General features: G+C 42.4%; 1 protein-coding gene across 1 annotated transcript; it reads right to left on the reverse strand.

The window, feature by feature from the left end:
* Positions 1 to 686: 686 nt before the first annotated feature.
* On the reverse strand, positions 687 to 6,384 carry LOC113008381 (nuclear receptor subfamily 0 group B member 1-like). Its single transcript, XM_026145746.1, has 2 exons — positions 3,474 to 6,384; positions 687 to 3,265 (listed from the first exon to the last, which is right to left on the reverse strand). The coding sequence occupies exons 1-2, from the start codon at positions 4,111 to 4,113 to the stop codon at positions 3,024 to 3,026; spliced, it is 882 nt and encodes a 293-aa protein (XP_026001531.1). The 5' UTR covers positions 4,114 to 6,384; the 3' UTR covers positions 687 to 3,023.
* Between the last annotated feature and the right edge of the window lie 14,609 nt (positions 6,385 to 20,993).

Below are 20,993 nucleotides of genomic sequence, written 5' to 3' on the forward strand. Positions count from 1 at the left end.
GTGCCATCTCCTGGGGATACACACTACCTACAACGGGTGTCTGAACACTGGTAAACACAGAGACAGAAAGCAGATTTACTGATGTCTGCCAACCCCAGGAGAAAACACAGAAACTGGGGCAGAGGAAGAAAAAAAAAGCAGGAAAAGACTGAGTAGAAGGCAGAATGATGAAGAAATGAAGCTAAAGACAGTGTTTATAAAATTCAGCCTGTGGACATTTTTGCTGGAGACAAGGGCGGTGGTGGTGGTGCTGGGGAGTGCTGCTTTCAGACTATGCAAACACCAAGAGAAACTGTAACACCGTACCAATTTAAAAAGAAAGAAAGACAGAAAGAAAAGGGTCTCAAATGGTGGAATCTGCTTTGGTTGTGTTCTTTTTGTAATAAGTGATGCTAACTCAGGCAAACACCCACAACATATTGTCAGCCACAAGAAAAGCAGCCTCCTGCCAAACCAGTGTGGTTTTATTAGCAGACACAGGATTAATAGAGTCTTTATTACCCAGAGCAATTACAGGCTTAATTGGAGAGAAAATAGGCCCCGATGAGAAAGAGGAGATAGACGGGATGGCTTCAAAGTCCACATGAGCACATGTGCAAGGCCGTGTGTGTGTGTGTGTGTGTGTGTGTGTGTGTGTGTGTGTGTGTGTGTGTGTGTGTGTGTGTGTGTGTGTGTGTAAATACACCTTCATGTGCATGGTTTTGTTTTGTTTTTTCTTGTTATTTTACTCTTTGCAATGCCTTATCTGTCCACCAGGAGGTATGTGAGCTATTTCATCAGTATCTCAAGTTTTCTGTGCCAGCCTTTATTATTGGCATCACCTCCTCCCTTTAGTGCTTTGCTGTTCTGCTTGCATGAAATTAATAGCAACAAATTAAGCACAGAGACACTGCTTTTTCTGCTTTAGGGCACCATTGAAAAGTCTACTGATCTCGAAAACATCTTTTCAGAGAGTTTTTGATGTGAAACCAGAGATGGAAAACAATTTGACTGAAAAGTCAATTTGATCAACTTTGATCAACAAACAGTGATTCGCTGTTTGCTTCCTTGTTCGAAAGAACAGTAAATATGTTGATTTAAACGCATGCGGTTATTATAAGACGGCGAGGATGGTGACTGGAGAGCTCCCGATACAGCATTATAGTCTAGAAGTTTCAGAAATGTGACTCATAACTTTTTGTTCTTTCCAAGAGCCGTAATTTAACAATGTTGCCTCTCGCCGAAAGCCCCCTGCTTTGTGGCTTTTTAATAAGGTAGCTCGTCCTGCACTTTCTCCTCTCTCTGCTCTCACCTCGGAGACAGCCACACACACACAGTCACCTCCCATGTTGTTGCGCCCCATTTTTTAAGGTGTACCCAGAAACAGGAGGTCCTTTCATACTTCGGTGACCGAGATGAGAAATCTTCTCCAATTTTACACCCAACAAAGAAGCTTTACGTCTGTTTTCATCTTTCTTTCCTTTCTCGTTTGGGAGTCACGGTGGAAAGCAGCTAAGCACTTTTACACACGTACCTAAGTGCTTTATTTGAGTAGTTCAATTTTCTGCCAATTAATATCGTTGTGTTTTACTAATGAGTGTTCTAACCAATTCAAATTAAATAAATCTGACCACATTGTGATATATTATTGTAGGCTAATATCCCCGCAGTATGAAACGTAAAATCTGCTCCATGTCGATGCAACATTGTGACACAAATGTAATCGTTTTTAATCCAATAATTATCCGATCATATGCCATTTTACTTCTGATGTGTGTATAGTGCAGGACCATTACTTGAAGTATTACTTTAATGTGTGCTACTTGTTCCTTAATTAAAGTGTGTGAGAACTTCTACCACAATTGTTTGGGTATAATATAAAATGCTAACAATCTGGCCGGGTTATTTTATTGGTGCTGCCACAAAGCGAGACCAAGTGCAGGCTCAGGCCATCTGACCTCTGAACAGTGATGAAGTATTATAGCTGCTAGATGAGATGTTCAGGGACTGAGCTTCGTAACATCGTGTGGCTATGGTGTAACAGCAGCAAGTCCTTGTGCCATTGTCTGAGATGAACATTCACTCAGTAGTGTCTCATTACAGAGGTCTGGTTTAAACCATAGGTGTATTTTATGCGGCGTCTCTAGGAGCTTTTGTTCTGTTGGTTACAGGGAGATTTTTTTTTTTTTTCTCCAGCGAGCAAGTTGATACCTTACCGCACTGTGCCCACACTGTGATGGCCAGACTACGAGGAACAGGAACATTACCTAAGGTCCTTTTCCTCAACCACTTTTGCCCCTTTCTGTGTGCATGACAGGGAAGTTGATCCATGTGACTTGCACAATCGCTACACGTTGTATACTGTTGCACTCTGGTGGCCTAACAGGGCATTTCACCTGAATTCAGAAGTCCTGCATCTGTGTTTATACTCCACAACTTACCTCCTTCACTGGACAGTGAATAGCTGCTACACCAAGCCCTGACCTTTTGAAGATAATCTGTAGTTGATGTGACTGAACTGTAGTTGACATCAATCAGTGTGACTCATATTTTTCGAGGCGACGTGATTTCTTAAGTACTTTCTGCGTGTGTACTGAGACACATTATCTTCCTTCGTAAGAGTTTGTCCAGGGCTGATTTCACAGAGGAAAATGTGTCAGCAATGACGGAGCAATTATCACTCACATACATAGTTTGTTTTTAGGGGGTTTTTTTTATTATCATTATTATTATAGAAAAATATTTTATATAAAAACAAATAAGTTATGAATTACATGAGCTGCTTTATATTTTCCTCTATTATGACATATTCCCTCAGCACATTCTCTCTTTCTTTCTCTGTGCCGCTCATTCTCACATGCACACTCACACTTGCTTGTGTTGGTCATTTCACAGTCACTGAAGATTTCCCAAATACATTTGTCTTTAATTAATTGAGTCCCACACGTCGTCCTCACCTGCCAACCAATTAAATCTTTGAGCAGTTCAGTCCATCTGACAGCTGAACCTGCTGAATTCATCTCAGTCCACTATGGACCCGTGACCTACTTCCCGTAGAACATCTCCATGAGGACCTCTTCGATGTTGACAGTCCCTATGACGGGTCTGAAGAAGAGCTGAGCGACCACTGGCGGGCTGATGGCCCTCAGCATGGACAGAGCTATGAGCAGCTTGGCGAACCGCGTCGTATCCTCGCGATGGATCAGCCTGACGTGCTCGTTTAGAGCCTGGTGCGCCTCTCGACGCAGCGACTGGATGTAGTGCAGACAGCGCAAACCCTCCAGATCTAGAGGTGGGGAAGGATGGGGGGAAGTGAAAAGTTGATAAAAATGTTACAACGCAGACAAGTAGTTAGGTAAAGTGTAAATATCAGAGCAGTCATGCTGAAATAAAACAAACTTTTACCCATCAATTAATAAATCAAACGGTTCCACTCGTGAGCGTGGCACCTGTGCTTAAAAACTGATGCTCTGCTATCAAAAGCCCTGACCCACCTGGGTTGAAGAGCACGGCTCCCTTCAGGTACGCATATTCCTTCGTGCTTATATCTACACTCCAGCACTTCTTTAGGAAGGCTTTGATCGCTTCGATGTCCACAACAGAGACGCCGGGTGCCCCCCTGTTCTGGCCGCCCACAGCCTCGCTCTGCCTGTCCGGACAGCCCGTGAGGATGCGCTGCAGCATGCTCGGCTCCACGGTCTCCGTGGTCTCAAAGTCCACCCGGTCTTGTGCGAGTCCCAGCACGAGCAGAGGCGCCCAGCCGCTCCGGATCAGCACGAGCTGGTCGTCCTCGGGCAGCTCGCGAAAACAGGGGACGTTTTTCACGAAGCGCAGCGTCTTCACCAGGACCGCGGACGCCGCTTTGCAGGTCACCTGCGGGGAGCGGAGGACGCCCCGGCGCCGAGACGAGCCGCAAGAGCAAGCCTGCTGTCGGACCTCCTGCAAAGAGGCAGAAGCGGAAGAGGGGGGCTTCTGGAACAAGTGCTGCAGCGTGTGCTGTTGGGGATGCTGCTGTTGCTCCTCGGCGGTCACCAGGCGGTCATCACTCTTTAGAATGCTGTAGAGAATGCTGCTGCTGCTGCTGTTTTTTCGGCCGCTGGCACCCCGACAGCGGCAGCCCTCCAGCGTGGCCATGACCGCCGGCAGGAGCTCAGCGCGTCCCGCTGCTTCTTTGAAGCGCTTGAGGTCAGTGACAGAGGTAGCCCTGTTTTCTTAGCCCCTGATAGCCCCGAGTGAAGGGCAGAGCGTTTATATTAGCTCCCGTCTGTCCCCGCGCTTTGAGAGATTGTTCAGACCCCCTGAACACACACACCCCCCTCCCTTCTCAAACACCGCCCCTCTCTCCACCCCTCTCCTATTTCCCACACTTACCTTTTCACAGCCCTCACATATTCAAGACACACCGGTGTAAATGATTTTTTATTATTATTTCTTATTTATTTTTATTGATTTATTTGCAGGTAAACACGTCGGACAGTAGCAGCTTTCATCTCTGTTGCTCACCTGTGAAAGGTTAACCATGGCTCAGATAAAACAGGAAATGTAACATTTCCGTCTGCTCGCTCGGTTTATCAAACTGTTCAGAAATCATGTTTGTTCGTTTTAAAAACCCGACAGCCGTGCTTAATCAAAGAGACTTCTTTATAAATTGTGTGAAAGAAACAAAAAAGCAGAGGAAGAGAGCAAGAGAGAAAGAAAAGTGGAGAAGGCGCCAGAGACCAGCTTTATTCTCAGCATTACCTTGACTCTCTGAGCAGTCATCGGACAGAAGCCAGTAAAAGAAAAAATAGTCCAGGGAGGGATCTGAAGGCTTAATTATTTTAGGGACAATTTATATGATTTTCTATGAGAAAGAAGTAGGAAGAGCTGAGGCGCGAAGGCCGGCCTCCAACCTTGACTCGGACACGCTGATATTGATTTAACCGTGAAAACTGGAGCTGGTGAATTATGATGTCATGACTCAGTGCTCTCCTTGCTTCTGTCACTGAAGGAGGTATTTGGGAGGTGGTGGGGAGAGGGGGCGGTGGAAGTCAGTGAATGAGAAACTAAGAAGGACAAGTTGGGATAAAGCAGATGAATTAGAGGTTTATCTTAATTGCTCCTGAGAGGGATCACAAGTTAGGGTTGGCTGCTACCTGAAAGAGGGAGAGGAAAATCCCTCTGGGGAAATCAGAGCTGATTACAGAGGAGTTTAACCAGACAGAAAGCAAGCAATAGAAGATGTCAGGATGAGCAGAACTGTGGGTGACTAATGCAAAAGTTTGGAGCAAAGGTTCTAATCTCAGTTTGTTTTGTAGACGGTCTGAGCATCTCTGCCCTGGCCACGTCCCAAATACCCTTGCATGCTTAAAAAATGAGGGTCTTAACAAAAGGTTGTCTTTGGTTTGGTGAAAGGATGACATTGAGTACATGGTTACATTCGTGAAATTGCAGTAAGCAGGACCTCAGTGTCCCTTGCTCTGTTGCATTGAAGGACACAGTTATGAAAAGAGAGACAGGATGAAAACTTTTTTTTTTCTGTAGTGCTACAACATTGTTCAGAGGCCGAATGTCTTTGTATTGATTTAGCAGAAAGAAGAACCACAGAAAATTTTTCACATGTTTATATCAAGGACACAGCGGGATAAACAGCCTTCACTCAGCCTGTCTCTTCTCCTGCTCAAGGCCCAGCCAGCGCAGGTTATAAAAATCCTCCCGTCTCAAGGAGAGATTACATTATGTCTTGTTGCAAAAGCACAGAGTTGAAAAGACAGCTGCAGCGCTCGGTCGCTCTTTTTCAGGCCTCCTTTTCGTCTATTGTTTGTTTATCAGATTTGGACAAGGTGTCTCTCCACTTAACCATCCTTCCCAGGGTAAATTTAGTCAATCTGAAATATTTCTTAAACATCTTTCACCTAACTGGCCTCCCACCACCACAACAAGTTGATGCTTTATTTAAAATTGGATGAAGATCTGAAAACTGATGCCAAACATGCCACCCTATCCCCTAAATAATGACTGATGCATGTCATCTCATAGACACGTATGTACCACCTTTGCATCTAAACACCAGATGAATTAATGCAAGATGTCAGTTTAGATGACAACAGTTGGGGTTTAATATGCAACAGTTGAAAACATTTATCTGCATTACAAGTCTGTTTCCTGTGAGCTAGGAAATCTGAAACAAATGGATCGGGCTGCACAACTAATCCGCAGAGACTGGCAAGTGTAAAACTTTAAATGGCTGTTGCTGAAAGGGTAGGGGGGGAAAGGCAATAGTTCAGTTTAATGAAAACTTTCAGGTTCTTAACTTTAGGAGGAAACTCAAGGGTAACGCGTTGATAATGCATTAATGAAATGTGCAGAGACTTTTGGTTTCCCAGGCTGAAAGTTGTTAGTTTTTCTTTTTGATATGAGGCAGACTTGTTCTCTGGCACGGTGCCTGCTGGTTCCCAGCCCAGTCTGACTTAGCTCAGCATGGGGAGGCCCTCTCACGGTCGCATCACACTACTTAAAGGATGGGACTTCTTACAAAACATGCATTCTGTTTTGTGAGAGGGGGTTGCGTTGTTTGTGTCTTTAAGTCAAGACTCCTCTGAGTTCAAGTAACATTTATCAAAAACTGCAAGAGTGTCTTTTCGCACCTCGGCAAAGAAAACACCACCGTTCTCTTCTCTGAGTCGCTTCTGCCAGCGAATGGGCCGCTCTCAAATAAAAGCAGATCAGTAGTTTGTGTGTGCATGTGCATACAAAACGCGCAGTTGATCTGCACTTTTGGAAACTCGCCGCTGTGACACGCGGACAGCTCGAGTCAGGCAGCTTCAGCCACGGCACAGTTTTGTTTCTGGTGGTGAAATTTAGAGCGAGGTCAGAACCACAGAAGATATTTACTCAAACAGGGGCCATGGGAAAGTGAAATCCACTTGCAGGAATTACAGAGGGAGGGAGGACAAAAGGAAGTGCCATTAAACTAAGTGGCTAACTTTCATAAATCTCCCGATGGGATCATACCAGCTCGACTCCACTGAGCTCATGCACCACATCCATCTTCAATAATATTGCACGTTCGTACATCAGATAAAGATACTTAATATGGGAAGTAATATATTAAAAACTAAGAAGAATGCAGTGCAGAGGCATAAAGCAAAGAGGCCTGGAACCCTTTAGGCGTACTCGCAGCACTGATGATTTGTACTTGTAGGTCGAACCACACCCACTTTAAATTTTGTTCTCGACTGCATGTCATGAACTGGCTGTGTGGAGGCAGATGAGGACCCAAACGCAAAACTCACGGAGACAGGAACTGAACTCAAAATCACTGCTTTATTGCAGGCCTTTAAAACGAAACAGAACTAAACTGGGAATACTAACAGAAGACCGAGGGAACACAGAAAGACACACAGGTTCGGGGAGAAGACATTGACGACGCAACACTGACCTGAGGGAGACACGCACATAAATACACAGAGGGTTAACGAGGGAAGTGGGAGCACACGGGGAACACAGCTGACACAGATAATCATAACGAGACAGGGCAGGAGTGAACACAACATGACGCATACTGACGAGAGACTGTCAAAGTAAAACAGGAAGTACACAGAGGTTCAGACAGGAGGAGAGAGAGCACGGGGAGAACAGTCATAACGGGCTGGGGAAAACATGGAATAAAACACAAGGAGAGACGAGGGCTCACAGATACACAGGGGCACACAGGAGGTAACCAAATAAGGAACATCTTAACTAAATAACCTAGGAACCAAGGCATAAATAGGGAACAAAATACAAAAACACACAAAAACTAAGAATACTGGGCCAACATGGCCCAGGACCATGATACTGCACAGCTATGACATTTCATCATTTCATGCACAGAGATCATCATCCTCACTGGATGCATCACCACCTGGTATGGCAACAGCACCGCCTACAACTGCAAAGCTCTCCAGCGAGTAGTGCGGTGCTCTGAACGGATAATTGGAGGTGAGCTTCCCTCCCTCCAAGACATCTACAGGAAGCGCTGCCTGAGGAAAGCGGGGAGGATCATCAAGGACTCCAGTCACCCCAGCCATAAACTGTTCAGACTGCTTCCATCAGGAAGGAGGTTCTGCAGCATCCGGTCCCGTACCAGCAGACTGAGAGACAGCTTCTTCCATCAGGCCATCAGACTGCTGAACACGTCATAGACACCTCACCTCCACTACTGGAACTTCAACATTATGCACTCCATACTGTACAGTAATGCCACTTGTTTTGCACATATTCAACTCTGTATATTTTATATATTTTATTATTATTATTATTATTTTATTTTATTTTTATTTATTTTATTTTTTTTACTATTTAATTTGTAAAAATGTGTACACACACACACACACACACACACACACACACACACACACGTAGGAAAATATTTAGTATACACATCCAGAAATGCATACACTATTATATATCGTACATATATTTATTAGTTTCAGGTTGGCCATTCTTGTATTTTGCTCGTTTGTGTTGTTGTGTTTGCACATCTCTGTTGCTTGTGGGGCTCGCACACAAGAATTTCACTCGCATGTGCTGTGCCAGTGTGCCTGCACATGTGATGTGACAATAAAAGTGATTTGATTTGATTTGATTTGATTTGAGAGATGCTATCACACTGACAAAATCATATAACACCTGCCATAGAGCTCAAAACAGTGAATTATTTCACTGAAAACAATACCACCCACACTGCTGAGTCCGGTAGACAATTTCCCTAAAAAGACAATTGCAGTTTGTCTTAAACGTCAGCCTTGGATGCATCGCACTCACAAACAAAGAAGTTCTACGTCCATCACAAAATACTAAATTTGAGCTTTGTTAGCGGGTCCAGATTACTTCAAAACACAAAATGCTTTTAATAAGTAAGTATTGTTTTGTTCTTTAGTGGCAGTAAGCACTTCCTGAAGGCTGATCACACAGATGAAATCCTGAGGTTGCCATGACCCAAGAAGACAGTTCTTTGGCACATTCAGCCAAGTTGGCCTTGAAGCACAAGTGCGGAGAAAAACACAAGGTTTTTACCAAGTACTTGGGGCTTAGATACCCACAGACACTCCAAGACAGGTTTCAGAAACTTAAGAGGACAACTTTGTATGATTCAAGGCTTCGCATTAAATGGCTCCCCTGGAAAAGTCTTGTACCGCATTGTTTGTTGATTTGTTGGGCACTCTTCTGGCGGTTGCTATAGTGACTGCTTCCATTTTCTCTCTGTGGCTGCTCACATAAAGGACTTTGTCCTTGTCTCCATAATAGTTACAAATTGAATACTGCACTTTCCAAGGACTCGTGTCACCAACTTACAGCAAAGTGAGTGTATGAGTGTGCATGTGCATCTGTGTGTGCATGTGTGTGTCTCAGAGCATGAAAGAAGACAAGCTGACTTTAGATTTGTTGCACAAATGGAAAATAAAATGTACATTTTTTTTCTAACTTGGTCTTTTTTATGAATCAGAAAAGAAAGGACTAACAATACAAGCACTAAGATGAATGTGGAAAGATGCAACGAAGTGCAAGGCAGATTAAAAGGACTAATCAGGGATAAAAATTAAAAATTAAAAAGAAAAGGGTCTAGATCTGAGAGCACGAGGTCAAGACTGTGTACACCAAAATCAGAACAATTGAGTTAAGAGGACAGTTCAAACCAAAACTGTTAGACACGACTCACGCTCCTGTCGCTGAAGTATGGCCCGCCTTGTCTGGTGATGTGAAATGCTCAATCACTGCTCACACTGAGGAACGAAAGGATATATAATGGAACGGTGATTATTTTAGAGGTCTGTGGAAATGTTCTAAGCACGACTTTGTTGTTTTTTTAAAATGTTTTTAATGTACAAGCACACTGCTTCTTCCTAAGTCATTATTTTAAAAAGAGCAAAGAAAGTGGGTCCTGAGACATTTCACCATATTTTTAAGTTGGTTTTAATGCATGCACTGAAGCCCTGAACATTTCTAGACTTCGCCCAACAGAGGTGTGAAAATGCAAATGTCAGTTTCTTTTAGATGAGATTAGAACCTCTTTAACCTGCCGGCTCTCTAATAAAAAGTCAGCGTGGTTTCAACTGTGCCTTAACACCACCGTGTTCTGTGAATTCTGTACAGACAGCACTTTCACCCAAGCCAAACATAAGTCTGAAATGGACTATCTGTGTGTGACACAACAGTCCAGGCCTGTAAACAACTTAACTTAAAACTGAAGCTCCATCAGATCCATGTTCTCACGGTTCACTGAATCTCAAATCTGCCAATCTTTAGAACATTTTCTGCTCTCCAAAACTCTAATTTACATAAATAATTTAACATATGTAATGAGTTTTGTTTCCTTTTGCTCATTGAAATCTGAGGCAGTGTTTGAACATGAATATTTCAAGAAATATTAAAGATAAAAGCCTGACATTTTCACTGGTCTTTTTTTTTTTTTTTAGCATCAAAACAGAAAAAAAATCAGGCTGATCTGTAAAGTCTCATATTTGAGCGCAAACTACTCAAAAACTCCACAATGCAAAAGACAAACAGTGACTTCTGTATTTCACAATATTGCAAAAATAAAGAATGTAGAAAACTTTTTAACACAGAATTCTCTGAAGAAAATGTTATTTTCATGAATCTTTATGCTGGACTGGGCACATATCACAAGTTGTAGCACAAAAACAAAAGTATTAATAGATGGTATAATCTGAATGGATTGTACTCTAATTATAACTGTGAAGATAATAATTCATGTTTTTAAATATGTGCAGATTTTCCATTTTAGCCGTGTTCTACAAACCCAAAAAATATATGGTGAAGTGTTTGATGTATGAAGCTAAAAGCTTCACAGCAATACGTCTAAATTTTTGAACTTTGAACCTTTTTTTGTTTGCTTTGTTTGATTTTGAGCAAAAGGTGTTAATTTGAGATTTTAATTATCCAAAGTAAAAATAGATTTAAAAAAAAAAAAAAGAATTGAGCTTTGAGAAAAATTAAAACTAACTGAAAATTATTTTGTGAACTTTTAAGACACCTTAGTTTGGCAAAATTTGCTATCACACCTTGCTCGAAGACGCTTTGTGTTTATTGATGCTTTGGATGTTTACAAGTCTGTGAGGCAAATTCTTTCCAAAATGTCTGTGTTTGTACTGTAATACACGGACTGGTTTTCCTAAATCTTGGATATTTCCTGCATACAATATTAATTAAAACAACTGAACTAATAAAAACTCAATTAAAACAAAACGTTTTAAAACAAGGAAAACTAAACTGAAACTGAAGTGAAATAAAAACAAAAAATGAAATAAAAAATATGAATTAATAAGAAAATTCAAAACTATAATGATTCTGCATCAGCCTGATTGTATCATGTATTATTCCCTGAGACAAATATGTGATTGTAGGCTAATAGCCTACACGCACACACCTACGGTCCTCCACAAGAAATAAATTTGCTTGGCATTCACAGAGCAGCCCCGTCTCCTACCAGCTGCTCGTACAGTTCCTTAGATCTACAGTTTTACACTAAGTTGTGCGTCGTAACCCCGGCAGTTTTTAAAAACAGCTCAGTAATACACAAAGCCTCTCTCTGAACAAACACAGCTTTGCTCATTGTTTACCTCAGCTGCGAACCTCTCACTGAATGTGGGTAAACTGCAAACACGAGCAGCGTAACACGCTTGCGATAGGATGGTTCATAGTCTGTTTGTCTCTCCTTTAGTAACAGTGTTCAAGGTCGGTGTATAAACACAAGGCCATCCTGATTACAACAAACAAAGCAGCAGATATTCGAGCTTGTAGTCTCTTCTCTGCGCCCCCCTCGCTTGGGGTAAACGTGTCAGATGTTGACATTTAAATTTTACATTTTTCAGATTCTTTCATTTAAAGAAACTTTTAGAATGTTCTTGCTGTTAATCGAGGATTCTGGCATTCTGCGTCTCTGTCTGTACTTCACCTTAACCCCACTTTTCTTAAAACTTGGCAGGTTGGGGACACAAGTAATTTCTCGCTGTTGTTAGGCAACATCGCAACGGCCTCACTCAGGTCGTGACATTGTCTGCAACCTTATAATGACATCACAAGTCCAGATAACACAGTTTATAAATAAACCTTCACTGTCTGCAACATCAGATTACATTTTCTGATGCTTTAAAAAAAAAAGCTGGAAAAGAATATTTAAAAAGAGAAACATGAACTTTCAACTACAAAATGCTTGTTTAAGATTTATGCATCATTAGCAATATCCTACTGATGATTTTCAGTTGTTGTTGTTTTTTTTTTTGGGGGGGGGGGGGGGGGGTTGCTTTCTTATCAACTGTGTTCAGTATGGTGGTGGGAGAGGGCTGAATGACTGAAATCATGTTACCATCAGCCTTTGTTTATTTCCCATCTGAGGGCACAATGCCCTGCAAATTGCAGCCTCGGGCCACTGCAGCCAAGCAGGGGAGCCTTGAGTTTACCCAGACCACTTGACAAACAGATGCCAGGAAAAGTGACCCATGTGTTCTCACTGTACTTCAAAGCCTTGACAATATCAATTGCTGGCTGTCTCAAAACCTTTCAAAGCTTAATGATGATAACTTTGATGTTTTAGTTATTAAATCCACTACCCTGACCCACAGTACGCTAAGCCTTTTGTCCAAAAATGTCAAGCAATCTACTCATAACCAGTGATTTTCAACACTGAGCTGTGTTTCAATGCTCAAGTTGAAAAAAAATGCCCACTACACTGACTCCAGATAATTCAGAATGTGGCTGGATTTTAACTGGCACCAGGATATGTCAGTATATTACTCCAGTATTAGGAAGTTTACACTGGTTGGCTGTTAAATTTCATGTCTATTCTAAAAGCTTACTAATGACTTGCATTAAATTACAATGCTCCAAATCATATGAAAGAATTGTTTGGCCTCTATATGCCTGGATGGCTATTTTTATTGTTGAATGGGGCTGGTTTGTCCAAGGTCTCACCTAGTAAACAAAGGTCAGCAGGCCTTTGTTGTTAGGGCTCCCAAACTGTGGAACAGCCTTCCCACCAATATCAGGATGCCACTTATTGTCTTATAAGTGGCAGAGATGAGCGTTCTCCAAAGGGTGGCTGGCCCCTCAAAGAGATAGGCGGAGGAGTTCGGCCATCTGGGAGGGGTTTAGACCAGAGCTGCTACTCCATCAAAAGGAGCCAGTTGAGGTGGTTCGGGATCTGACAAGGATGATTCCTGGGTGAGGAGTTCTGGGCATGTCCCACATGGATTGATTGTGGCATTCATTTAAACGCTGACACAGTAAGGCTGGCTGCTTATGATTGAAACACTCAAAGAAAAAATAAGTTTGAAGGACTTTTATATTTGTCAGCGTTGCTGAGTGCTTCAAGTTTCCAAGCAGTCTCTGCAAACTTTACAGACTGAATGCACAAACACACCTCCACACAGACACAAAACAATAATTCACTTCGTGTTGAAAGTCCCCTAAGCCACTCCTGACATTTCACAGGTCTTTCAATTAAAATGTTTTATACAAATTTATTCAGCACCCATTCCTTCCACTAAGCTCGTCTGTGTTCATCATCAGAGACACATTATAATTAAGGTCATAAGGACATTGGGTTGTACTCAGAAGTTTATATATGTGTATGTTGGGCATAAATGGCATAGTAATTTTGGGCTTTTAATGATTTCTTTGAACTCTTCTTTTTCCAGGGTGGACCGATTGTACAGTCTACATCTTTAATGACTTAACGAAACAAGAATTGTGGTGCATAAGTTTGATTTAATTTGGATTTTCTCTAATGCACACAGGGTCAAAAGTCTACAAACACTTGTAAATATATACACTTATTTACATTCATTAGTAAGTTGTACTGAAGTTGTGTGTCTTTTATCATGACAAAGCCAAGGCCCATTAACTTCTCATTAGTGATCATCACTGACTGCATCTGCTTGTTTCTCTTTGCCAGCATAAAAATAATTTGTTTAACAGCGCTCAGCTCTGGGGCCATTTTACTGCCAGTGGTTGTGGTACAATGCACAAAGTAGAATAACTATTTTTTCAGTTTCACCTCACATCAACAGTTAGACAGTTGAAACTGGGACACAACTGGATGTTCCAACAGGACAATGATCCCAAACATGCATCAAAACTGGTTTTGGAATGGATAAAATAGCATTAAGATTCTGGAATATTCTTCTCAAAGCCCCGACCTCAACCTTATGGAAAATTTGTGGACTATAGTTAAAAGTCGGGTCCATGCCAGAAAAGTAGCCAATTTAAATAAACACTACCAATTCTTCCTCGAAGAGTGATCAAATATCCAGCCAGAAGGTTGTTGACGACTATCAAAAACATCTGGTCATGGTGAAACTTGGGAGCAAATAAAACCAAATTTCAAACTTGTTCAACTAATTGTTGTTTTTTAAGTCATTAAAGTTTTATGCTGTTCAATCACTTCATTCTGAAAAAAGAACAGTTCACAGAAATCACTAAAAGCCCAAAATTAACATGAAATTCAAAATGAGTGTAATGTAAGCTTCTGACCGAAGCCGAACGTTCTTGTGACCATGTAAGTCACTTTGTCGTTGCTATTGGCTTTTTGTGAGGAGAGACATGACCTCTAAAATCTAAAGCCCTTTTCCCAACCGCTTGTGCATTAATTATGAGCATGCATGGTCATACATGCTCATGGAGCAGTAATTAAATAATTAAATGGAGAAAAGCCCGTAAGTTGGTTCAAGCATGCAAATAAAGTTTCTCCTCTGAGGACTGCCTACTAGCGTGTTTGTGTTATTTGACACTGTGTAGTCAAATGTCATTCTAAATTGGTGCTGATGTGAGTGTGTGCGCTTATCTGTCTCAGCCCTGTGATTGACGAGCAAACTGACCGAGGGGTACCCTGCCTTTTTAAGCTTTCAACTTCCCTTCAATTGAAGTTGAATAAGTGGTGGAGAAAATTGGTGGATGGACTTGTAATTGAAAGGCAGCAGCAGTACAGTTAAAATGAGCTTCATATTTGTGCAAGGTCTTCTTTTCTGTATTGACTAAGATCAAATTAAAGGAGAGAAAAAGCCTGAAAAACTGTGTTTAATCACTGCAGTCTTCTCCCGCCCCTAAGAATGACAAAGGTTATTTTTCTTCCATTAAACTTATTAGAAAAACCCTAATTTATGCAAGTCTTTCCACTGCGTGATGGAAAAATTGCTTGCTATGGATTAAGCATCTTTAACATTTTTTTAAAAAATTCAAAAACAGCTGATAGCATAATGCTCTGCACTATTAGCGTAATCTTGTTCGACACCAGCACCTATCTCCTAAAATTGGCTCTTTACTGATATAATAGTGCTATGCAGTCCACTTATCAACTTTGTTACGGAAAACAAATGTATAAAATGCTGACTATACGAAACTAACATTCAATGTTCATGTTAAATAAATATCTACACATACGACTCTATGTGGAAAAGTAACTAACTCTGATTAAATCACTCTTTCACTATATATGGCCAGGCCTGGATATCGAAAATGTTAAAAAGCCATTTCTAAGGCTTTGGTATAGAGCAGGGGTGTCAAACTCAAATACACAGTGGGCCAAAATTCAAAACTGGAACAAAGTCGGGGGCTAACATTAATATTTACTGAAATAAAAATCTTCCTCCAGATATATGAATGATTCTTTTCTTATGGACTCAAACAAGTTTTGCTGAAAAACTGAATATGGAACAAGCAAAGCTTAATACTAAACAATATATATATATTAGCTGTATAATACCAGTAGGCCAGCTCTAATAATAATTTGGTATGGCTTCGCGGGCCAAATGTAATTAGGCTGTGGGCCAAATTTGGCCCACGGGCCAGAGTTTGACACCTATGGTATAGAGTGACCCACAGTGAGAGCCATTACCCACAATTACAGAAATCTTGAAACAGTAGTGAACCTGCTGAGGAGTGGAGTACGCTAATAGTTCATCAATGACTCATCCAGGATGTCACAGAAGAACCCAGAACAACATCAAAGAAATGCAGACCTCACTTGCCTCGTTTAAGGCCAGAGTTCAGGAGAGCTGACCAAACCACTACTGACCAAAAAAGCCCCAAAGGTTTGTTTCACATCTTCCAAAAAAAAGACTAAAAGTAAAATATTCTGTGGACTGACGAAACAAAAGCTGAACTTTTTGGGAGGTTTGAGTCTAATACAGCATTTCATATAAAGATAACCTTAACAACAGGTGGAGGTAGTGTGATGGTCTGGGTCTGCTTCAGGATGACTTGCTGTAATTATTAGAACCACTAACTCTCCTCTCCGCCAGGAAATCGTAAAGGAGAATGTCTGACCATCATTTTGTGCTCTAAAAGTCAAGCTCACTGGAGTCATGCAGCAGGAAGATGATCCAAAACACACCAGCAAGTCCAACTTTTAATGGCTAAAAAAATAAATAAAACATCCATCCATCGGTGCACACAAGACACCCAAACACTATGGCACCTCCTGTAGGTGGTGGGCCTGCAGGAGGATGGGCTCATGTCCCTTTTCATGCTGCGCCCATCCGGGCCCCATGGAATAAGGCCTCAGGCACCCTACCTATGCCTGGCTCCAGGGCAGGGCCCCAGTCTTCTGAATCATTCTTTGTCTGGTCCCTCACCCAGGACCAGTTTGCCCCTGGGATCCCTGGGATATACAAACCCTTCTACCACAATAAGGCAGCAATTCGCAGAGGGGAAATAAATAGATAAATAACTACTACGGTTTTCCACAAAGATATACCAAAACGAAAGTATCGACAGCTATTTACATCAAAACACCAAACTATTTACAACCGGGGGGGGAAGATCGCGACCATGACAAACTGAAACACAGGGCTTAAATACATAGAGGGAGCAATCAGGGAATGGACCACAGGAGGGAAACACAGCTGGGGCAAATCAGAACTGACGAGACAAGGAAGCGTAAACTGAACACACTGAGATACAGACCTTCAAAGTAAAACAGGCAACATAACAGTCACGCCTAAAACAAAACACTGACAACACCGAATCGTAACAGTTCCCCCCACCCAAAAATCAAACATTTAAAACATGTAACCCCAAAGAAAATGTTTGATTCATGCCCAGCGCATACGGCACCGGCTGCTGTTCTGCAGGCGACGCTGATGGCTGGACAGGCCCCTTGGATCCTCCAGTGGAAACGGAAGGCTGGAGCGGTCCCTCGGACCCCCCAGCGAAGACGACGAAGGCTGGAGCGGTCCCTCGGACCCCCCAGCGAAGGCGGATGAAAGCTGGAGCGGTCCCTCGGACCCTCCAGCGAAGACGACGAAGGCTGGAGCGGTCCCTCGGACCCCCCAGCGAAGGCGGATGAAAGCTGGAGCGGTCCCTCGGACCCTCCAGCGAAGACAGACGGAAGGCTGAAGCGGTCCCTCCCTCTGACCCTCCAGCAAACACAGACGGAAGGCTGAAGCGGTCCCTCGGACCCACCAGTGAAGACAGACGGAAGGCTGGAGCGGTCCCCCCGGACCCTGCAGCGAAGGCGGACGAAGGCTGAAGCGGTCCCTCGGACCCTCCAGCGAAGACAGACGGAAGGCTGAAGCGGCCCCTCCCTCGGACCCTCCAGCGAAGGCAAACGATGAGAGAGAGCAAAATAAGACATTTATTTACATCAAAACACCAAACTATTTACAACCAGGGGGGAAGATCGCGACCATGACAAACTGAAACACAGGGCTTAAATACATAGAGGGAGCAATCGGGGAATGGACAACAGGAGGGAAACACAGCTGGGGCAAATCAGAACTGACGAGACAAGGAAGCGTGCTTAAAAATGTGTCTGAAATTTTTAAAAAAAAAATCTGCAGAGTAGGACAAAATTCCTCCACAGCCATGTGAAAGACTCACTGTACACTCAGTTATAAGGTTTGGGTTACTTTTTCACACAGTAACCCACATGTGGCCCTTTTCACACAGGGCCACATAGGTTTAAATAAATTAAATATCCTTTAAAAACTGCCGTTCGCATTTACTCAGGTTATCTCTGTCTAATAACAACATTTTTTTGATGACCTGAAACGAGTGACAAATATGCAAAAAAAAAAAAAAAACTGGGGAGAAAGCTGTACTGTTTTTTTTACAGCACTGTGTTATAATACTTAAATAAAAACAGATAAGCAAGCTACAGTGTAGCGCCGGTAACATGAGAGAATAAACGAGAAACAGCACAGAGGCGGGACGCTGCAGTTGTTATGTCCTTGCTGTGGATAAATTGCGTGTTGAACATGTGCCACTGGGATGTGAGCTAATTAGCCAAGGTTGAGTGGGACCCTGGGGGTGGGTTAACGTGTAGGGAGGAGGGAGGAGAAGAGGGAGAGGCAGCCAAGGTCAAACCCATGAGTGCTACCAAATCCATACAGCACAATGGTCCCTCTGTGCCACTCTGAGGGGTTCATTCGATTCAGTCTCTTCATTACTTAAGACCATCTTCACTTCAGCAATACACGCCTTCATTCTAGTTATCTCTGCCTGCACTCCTGTAGTTGGTCTAAAAGGTAGCATCTTAAATTACCAGCGATACAAATGCATAAATGCCTCACATGACTCCTGTGTATCCCATTTACTCGCCTTCATGCCTGCACCGCACACCTGTCCTTGCTTTTCATCTCTGTCTGTCCTTTGATCTATTTATTTCATAACAATGTCACACTCCTTTGTCTCACATGTAGAGCCTATAAAGAAAACGCAGGTAAGGCATGCATGCATAAATGCATGTGCATATTGCAATACTAGGAAATGCAGCTGAGTGAAATATGAAATACCGTAGCAAAGAAGAAATAATTTATGTCCCTCCTATCTCATTCTTTATTGGTCTCACGGTGACTACAGTATGAATATTTTGCCGGCATATCGGGGACAGGGTCATGTTTGCATAAAGAGGTAAATTATGACACCAATAACAATGCCGGCGTGCCACAAAGAGACGTAGGAGTGGGTGAGGGTAGAGGGGCTGAGATGTTGGACGGATCAAGGCAAGTAAAATGTAGCTGATAGGTGAAATACATTTAGAAAGAAATTGGTTTCCTGTTTGAGAGATAAAACACATTATTTTTTATTCACATCCCTAAAAATTCTCATTAAATTTGGCAGTGAGGCATTCTTTTCTTCAACTTACTCACCTTGAACAACAAAGACGTTTTCAAATTTCTGTAAGTGAGTCGCCGGCAGGCAGTGAGTCATGCTGTCTGACTTTGCTTTGCTTCCTTGATAATTGTGCAGTTAAAGATCTGCAAGGCCTTGAAAATGCAACATTTTCAATCTTTCAATATTCCAAACTCAAAGCATTAAACTTTCTTTTTTGAAGTGCATCAAAATTAATCACCCTCCTTCTCTTTCTTTTATCAACGGCTGTAGTTACATTTGGCAGATAAAGACTTAGTGTTGCTGTTAATTAAATAAGGAAAAGGTGCAGGGATAGCTCAGTAGGTAGGGTGGTGGCCCCGTGATCGGAAGGTTGGGCGTTCAAATCCACTAAACGGCTACCATGAGGTACACCTGAGCAAAGTACCGTCCCTACACACGGCTCCCCGGGCGCCCAATGGCTGCCCGCTTCACTGAGTAAATGGGTTAAATTTCAATAAAATATATAAGAAAAAAAGTGTATCTGTACTTGGAAAGTGACCTGACTTCAAGCAGCTGACACCTTAGCTGTAGAATTTTCTTGTCTTTTGTTTTTTAAATACTTTTCTCTACCCTGCATGAGATCCTAAGCTCTATTGCTTATTGTGATTTCTTAACTTTTAGGGACTGTCTTTGATTAAGTTATATGGGGGTGGGTGCCGAGTTTGGCAGGTGATTGCTACCTGCCAAACTTGGCGCCCCGTTCTCTTTACAGGTAAGAGCAGGTTCAGACTTAAGAGTCTGATGAATGATGTGATGCCTGCAACATTATCTATGAAGTGAACAGGGTACCAGTGGGCAACCTGCCAGTTCTGGTGTTCTCTAGTTAATTTCAGTCGAGCTAAAGAGCGCGGGGCTGGGAGAACTGGCTCCACCGGAGGACCTCCCACCTTCATCTGATTATTTCAGTTTGGTCACAAACATACACATGAGCAGCCCGGTCATTTTGTAGGGTTCTGGCAATGCTCCTCATATTGTGCTGCCAGGTTAATGGTCTTCTGTGGCCCTCTCCACGTCTTCTCATGTAACACCTCATCTCCTGGCATCTCTTCTACGCACTTGAAAGTCATGGGAGACACAGCAGACCTTCTTATGATGTCACTTATGGGTGAGTTGGACTATTGGTGGAACACGAATGGGCTGGAAGTACTGCCCCGTGCTACCAACAATCACAAGGACTCAAGTAAGAAGTAAAACTAGCAAGAAATCAGTCAGGAAGGATAAGCAGAGAGCAATGATCCGTGGCCACCACCTGCAAAACCATTCCCCTTGCAGTGGTTGTCTTGTAGCCACTTTAGGGCCCCTGATTCACAAAGGTTTATTCAAGGCTATATCCGTTTGTATTAACCCCATCTGATAGCATGACAACATGCATGTAAACAAACATTCTTGGTTCTTCAATTACGACAGCTGGCTATAGTTTTAAAGCAAGCCACATTCCGCCTGTATTAATATAATTTTATATCTAGAAGTTCTTTCCAATTACCCTTTATTCTTTTCTGCCTTTTCAAGTTCATCTATTGGCCTTGCTTGGCACATCATTCTGCCTCCTCTCCACACTTTATTTGTATCAGTAATTTTTTTCCTCGCTCTTCAGGGTGTTGCTTTCTATACATGTTTTCTTTTGCCAAGGCCAAGGCCTCCTCTAAATGCCTGCTGAACTTGATGAACTTCCTGTTTATATGAGGCAATCTTTGCCAGGCTACCTTGGCATCTCTTACATTGGTCGCTACATGTTATATGTAGTAAACACCATATCTTATTTTAGCTTTTGACTCTGTATGTTATGGGTTAGAAAAGACAGCTCATTCTCACTCCCAGCTTGGTGCATACTATGTCAAGATGTTATATATAAATGCAAGAGACAACAGCATTGTTTTCTG

Source organism: Astatotilapia calliptera, chromosome 16 (assembly GCF_900246225.1).
Source record: "Astatotilapia calliptera chromosome 16, fAstCal1.2, whole genome shotgun sequence".
Lineage (NCBI taxonomy): Eukaryota > Metazoa > Chordata > Actinopteri > Cichliformes > Cichlidae > Astatotilapia > Astatotilapia calliptera.